This window comes from Hippocampus zosterae, chromosome 12, assembly GCF_025434085.1.
Source record: "Hippocampus zosterae strain Florida chromosome 12, ASM2543408v3, whole genome shotgun sequence".
Classification (NCBI taxonomy): Eukaryota; Metazoa; Chordata; class Actinopteri; order Syngnathiformes; family Syngnathidae; genus Hippocampus; species Hippocampus zosterae.
Window position 1 is genome coordinate 13,054,219 of NC_067462.1, and position 6,000 is coordinate 13,060,218.

Genomic DNA, 6,000 nt, shown 5'->3' on the forward strand with positions numbered 1-6,000 from the left:
TTTCACACTAGAAGAAAGCTCCGTGTATCTCGTGGTGTGCAAAACTGAATTTGGCTCCACCTGAACTGTCGCCTCTTCGGGCCGCTCCGCCAGTTGAGTGGCAGCAGACGCATTCTTATTGGAGTCTAATGAAGCTATCTGTTCATGTCAGATAATAGCAGCTCAGCATCCAGGGCCATTGCTTCCAATTTACATTTCTCAATGAGGCGAACCCACCACTCAAATTGAGCCAAGCGGGGGGAATTTGAGAGCAGAAAATTAAACAGCTCTTATATCGCATGCGGAGAGGGAAAAAAAAACGCTCCATCCAGCTGCACCTGGCCGAGAATTCAGCACCAATAGTGGCTCGAATATAAACACTCAATTGGAGCACAGTTCCAGAAAAATACACACATTCACATCAAAATCCTCATCAAAGTACGCCCTCTTGAAAACATGTTTGTTTATAGTATATGCATATAGTCCACATACAGTACAAAACATATTAAACATTCTAAAAAGACAAACAAAGACCTGGACGTGCCCAAGAGCAGACAGAGGCAGGCCCCTCATTCATGTATGCACACTTAGCATGTTAGCATTACGCAGCTAGCCCATACCCGTGTGAGAGAGTGCCTCAAACCGGAAAACGGGAGCATTTTTAGAAAACAGACAGACTGGATGTGAACATTTTCAGAAGTTGAAGCAGGTATTGATATATCGTAAACGCCTTGGCTGTGATCATACAATGACCCGTTTGTTGGTCAAACTGCTATTTTAGCAATCAAAAATATCTTTTTTTCCCCCTTTGTTTTAATTTTTTCTTCTACAGTAAGTCAGAAAAACAGTAATCATGCACACCACTTGATCACACCTAGTGAAATATTTGTAATATGCACTTCGCTATGGGTGCATTGTCAAGTTAATGATCTTAGCATTGATGTATTCGTCATAGAATTTCCTCTCATTATGTGGCACAAAATAATAACAGGAACTATTGGTGGTCTCCGCTCAAAAGACATGAGTAATAATATAGAATAGAATAGAATGGAATCGACAGATGCTCGAATAGATGCGCTATAGGCTAACGCAAAGAGCTTCGTTTTGCTATGGCGGCGTGCATGTGCAGGTTGGCACGCTGCAGTGCAGGCAAAGCAAGGCGACTTGTGTCTGTGTTAAAGGATGAAATGTTCACCTCCCATTATGAATAATTCAAGTGCAGAGTTGCTCTGTCTGATGTTACTGCCGCGTGCCCAACCCCTCTGGCCCCATTCTTCTTTCTTTCTTTTTCTTTTAGCGTCACACGCCCCTATACTTGTCATACACCTATACGTTCACAATAAAAATGAAATAGAAATATATGGAGCACATGCACTACATAACTGTGGTTTACCCACAAAAGGACCTGTCTGTTATCTACAGCACGTCCGATGTTCAACACGGTTTCGTGTCAGCGTCACTCGTGATTGGTTGAAACACATGAGATTGCATGTTTTAGTTAAAAGGATATTTTCGAAGGTGTCTATCTTTTAGCATCCCTCCCAAAAAAAAAGGTACCACTGCTGATAAATGATGAAATCGCGGGACCAAAGCTCCACATCGGCCGCCTAAAAATAGCTGGTCTCAGGCCTCGCGACACCCAGCAGCAAGGGCCAAATTCACACCAACCGATTACAACCGATACACTCGGACTCAACAGTAATACTCAATGTTCAAGGGAGGAGGGTGCGTGTGCGTGTGTGTGTGTGTGTGTGTGTGTGTGTGTGTGTGTGTGTGTGTGTGTGTGTGTGTGTGTGTGTGGGAGGGGGGGGGGGGGTCATAGTTGCTTGACGTTAAGGCAATACAAGGTGATATCCTCTAAATTACCCTCAATTACAATACATTTTAATCAGGAATAAAACAAGACCTGCCCTACAGATTATGTTTTAAAAGTGTGGATCTTGTGATATTATTAAAGAAGATCAAATTAAATCAGTATTTTAGGACATAATTAGGTATCACAATTCTAATGTATAAATAGGTTAAATGCATAACGATGGCAAGCTCAAATTTACAAAGTCATGTCAAAGTATTTGTTGACATTAAAATGAGAAGTTCAACACATTAAGAATTGGACAGTTGCAAATTCACATTGCCTTCAATCAATCTTCATAATGATACTATTATTACATGACTGAAAAAGGTAGGTTAAACTGGCTGTTGCAATTTTGTAATAAAGTCACTGAAAACTTTTTTCTGCAACTTAAAAGCCATACAAACACACGCACACACTCACGTATACACACACAACACACACACTGAGCACTTGCAATGATGAGCGATAAACAAACAAAAACAAACAAACAAAAATGGAGAATGTAACAATCGTGAAACATGGTACAGTACTCCCTCTTTTCGATTCATTCATTGATGTTTTCAGCTCATTTGAAAACATGCACGATGGCACGGGCGCACTCCTTTCCCCGCACAGCAACACGCGCGCACACACAAGCACACACAAGCACACACACGCAAACGTTGAATATACAATAACACACTAATGAAGAAATTTGCTTTAGAATGTGTTGTTCATGGAGTGGTTCTAATTCAACTCGATCTTGTGGCATAAAAAAAATCGATAAAACATCATTTTGAGAGTCCCCCCCCCCATGCAATTATTTATTTATTTAAACTTTTGGGGGGTTTGTTTGGTAAACGCAAACTATATGTTAGTTTTATTTTTAAACTAAGATAAAATCATTCATGCATATAAAGTAAATTAAAAATGACTTGAGTTGCACCTTCCAAAAAGTTAACAAAAGTTCAACTCCTTCGCTTAATTCTGTGTACTAGCAATAGAATTAAAGGTGTAAACGATTCTCGCGGTGACAAGATTTGCTGTCTCAGTCACGATGCAAACTCATCACACAAGGTTTTGGTCTGTTTTGTTTTCCTGATTGTTGATGTCCCACGTGAATAAGGGACAACATTAATTATATGTCAAACTTTTTTTAAAAACTCAAAGTAAGTCAGTTTAGCCTGATGATCAAAACTCTTCAGGTCCATTTTTAAAACATGATTTGCGGTGTTCGAAACCACATTCAGAGATTACATTGACGGCCTCACACCTGTCACTATCTTTCCCAACCAAATGGGTTCCAATATATTCCCAATATATTTTTTTAAAGTGCGTACACAGACATAAAGTAACCTTATTGTGGTTGCTCGGAGTAAATATATTGATTGTAATCATTGTGGAATTGACAATATGAAACGGTTTCACGTTAATTTATGCACGGCAACACTCGCAATTTATCCAGCAAGCGCGCACTCGTCTGCTTGTTGTTTTGATCTCTCTGCAAAAATACAGTTCCAAATAATAAGTGCATGCGTTAACGATGAAACCCAACAACTTAAAAAAAAAGTTAGTATACAAAGGAGAACATGTGCGACTTTCACTTGTTTGCAGAGCAATATCAAGTGTTTAAACAGGTGACTACGTCCAGTGGACCGCATACTTCTCCTTCTGTCGCCTTTTACACAGCCCCCACATACCGTGAACTAGTGGCAAAGATGGGGTGGGGGGGGGGTAGTAATGACTAATTTCGAGTCATATGTACCGTTATTTTTTTCGTGTGATGAGTTAGAACGCTTTGGGATGTATAGGCTATAAACTTCAGACGCGCGTTACAAAAGCACCAAACATAAATAGCAGATAATTTGAACGATGTGCGTCAAAACAAAAAGGACAGAGATTTGCGAGTATTTACACCAATGTGGCTTTCATATTGTTGACTTCTTAAAAATAGGAGCGCCGAGACTGCAAATTTTACGTGGCTGGTTGAACAGAACAGATCAGCGAACCATATAGTTTCTTTTGAGTTGGGGTTTTTTTCCCACCGCCGCGGTATAACTGCGATGTCTTGGCGACGTGTCTGGTCGGCAATCCGTACATTCTCCCCCATTCAAGCACTTAATCCTTATTGGAGCGATAATCTGAAATTACGGAACTCTTGTTTGTCGTGTTTGTGTCTATTGTCACGTTTCAGTGTGCGCAGCGTTCAGCGAGAAATACAGATGGATTTATACTAAACATTCCATATGACAGACAGTAAGTACATCACCTATTCCACTGTTGTTGTTTTTGGTTGGAATTACAACCATTTGGAAATTTCGGGACACCAGCGCAAAACACCAAGCAAAGAAGTGAAGCACGCACGCACACTAAAGAGCACATGGACAAAGAAAAAGAAGGCAGACTTTTTGCTTACCTTCATTTGGAGGGTAAACGATGGTGAAAGCTGGAAGCACGAAAGACAGTAAAAGAGGTAACATGAAAAAGTGCGATCGCGAATTGCAATCCATGGCGGTGCATCAGAGGTGCATAACTCCATGAAGCCACTGACTGGTCTGAGAGTACACGCGCGGCTCTCTCCCACTCTACAAACCCATGCCGACGCTTTTCCGCAGGGTCCTACAGAGTCGGCAAGAGAACGCAATAGAAAAAAAGAGGGATAGAGAGAGAGAGGGCGCAGATACTGGTCAATTTCAACGTACCGGTCAGTCTAGATCAGGTTACTGCAACATGCACAATTGTTGAGTGAATAAAAAAATAGCAAATCTGTTTGATTTACAAATTTAGGTCATTAAAACTTCAGTTTGCATTCATGAAACTATTAAACTGTAATAAATAAAATTGTTGGCATTTTGTTGCAAAGGACGAATTTGACAGTTTCTGAAACAAAGCGAAGAAAAAAAAGACATTTACACCACTCCATATGATGATACAGTATGCAGTGAATTTCACTGAGTGAAAGCAAAGGGAAATTTATGGACAGACAGAATGAACCACTGTCCTTCAACGCTATTCCTATTTTCGAGGTTTACCCTCCCTATGGTGCACCACAATTTTACAAGTGTTTTTTTGTTCATTTCTAATTTACTCTCCACAAATTAATTGGATTAAGTAAAGATTGATGGATGGTATACACGTGACTGCTGCCGCTCAAGCACTGGTGCTATTCCACAAGTCCTACAAATGGCAGTAATGCACGTTTCAAAATTTCTTTTCACAGAGTTCAACAGAAACCCTAAAAAGCTGAAGAAGTTTCAGCCACCCCTCCAGGGATCGGAACTACAATACAGTGTGGCACCCGATTCAAAAATTTAACTTGTTTCTTGACTCTGTTCACGAACCAAATGGTTTGTGAATCAATGTAATGGTTCCCATTGAAATGAAAGGAAATGCAAATAATTGGTTCCATCCCCATAAATAAGTTGTATTCACCTTGCATTTGTATGTGTGTAGCGAAAAATAAATATTGTATATAAAAATAAGTTAAAACACACTTTGTTGAAGAAATAACATTGTGTATATGGTTCACTAGCAAATAATTGTGCCAAGTCCATGATAAATGGAAAAAAAGTTATGTAGATGCACACTGAAAGGTGGCTTAAAATGTAAGAAAGGGGAGGGGACTTTTACAATGAAACATTGGACCAGGAAGCTCTGCTAACACTATCATATTGACAGACTTTCATCTCTCTTTGGGCGGCTCACAATCACGGGCAGGCACCGATGTCTCTGATCCTGCGGCTCCTCCTTCGGTGCAGGGAGTGCCGTTTAGGGCCTAAGACTTCTTTGCATCCACCAAGGATGACAGGTTTTTTCTTTTTGGTTTGTTTGTTTGTTTGTTTGTTTTTTTTAAACTTGACAAAGTGATGGTATTCCAGCTCTGGCCTTTCCTGTGTGGAGTTTCGATGGTCTTCCCGTGCCTATGTGGGTTTTCACCGGGTACTGTGATTTTCTCCCACATTCCAAAAACATTCATTGCTGGTTAATGGAACACTCTAAATTGAAACCCTTGCGCTGAAGAAAACCCAACAATGGTCAATGAAGTTGCTTGCAATTAACAAGAGTGGAATTTGTCGAAAGCTACTGTAAGAATGTCCTTTGGACAAATGAGACAACAGCTGATCTTTTTTTGCAAGTCACACAAGCTCTTCATTTAACGGCGAAAAAATTAAGCATACAAAGAAAAT

The 6,000-nt window shown here is 40.1% G+C and overlaps 1 protein-coding gene across 5 annotated transcripts in view; it reads right to left on the reverse strand.

Moving 5' to 3' along the window:
* The window catches only part of epha3 (eph receptor A3), an 86,596-nt gene extending 82,170 nt beyond the window's left edge, over nucleotides 1–4,426 (reverse strand). For 4 of the 5 annotated variants that reach the window (XM_052082084.1, XM_052082083.1, XM_052082086.1 and 1 more), the window contains exon 1: nucleotides 4,230–4,426. In XM_052082084.1, coding sequence (XP_051938044.1) covers nucleotides 4,230–4,323 — 94 coding nt within the window. In that variant the 5' untranslated portion in view covers nucleotides 4,324–4,426. The remainder of the gene's footprint in view (nucleotides 1–4,229) is intronic. The other variant, XM_052082087.1, reaches the window with a different exon arrangement.
* Between the last annotated feature and the right edge of the window lie 1,574 nt (nucleotides 4,427–6,000).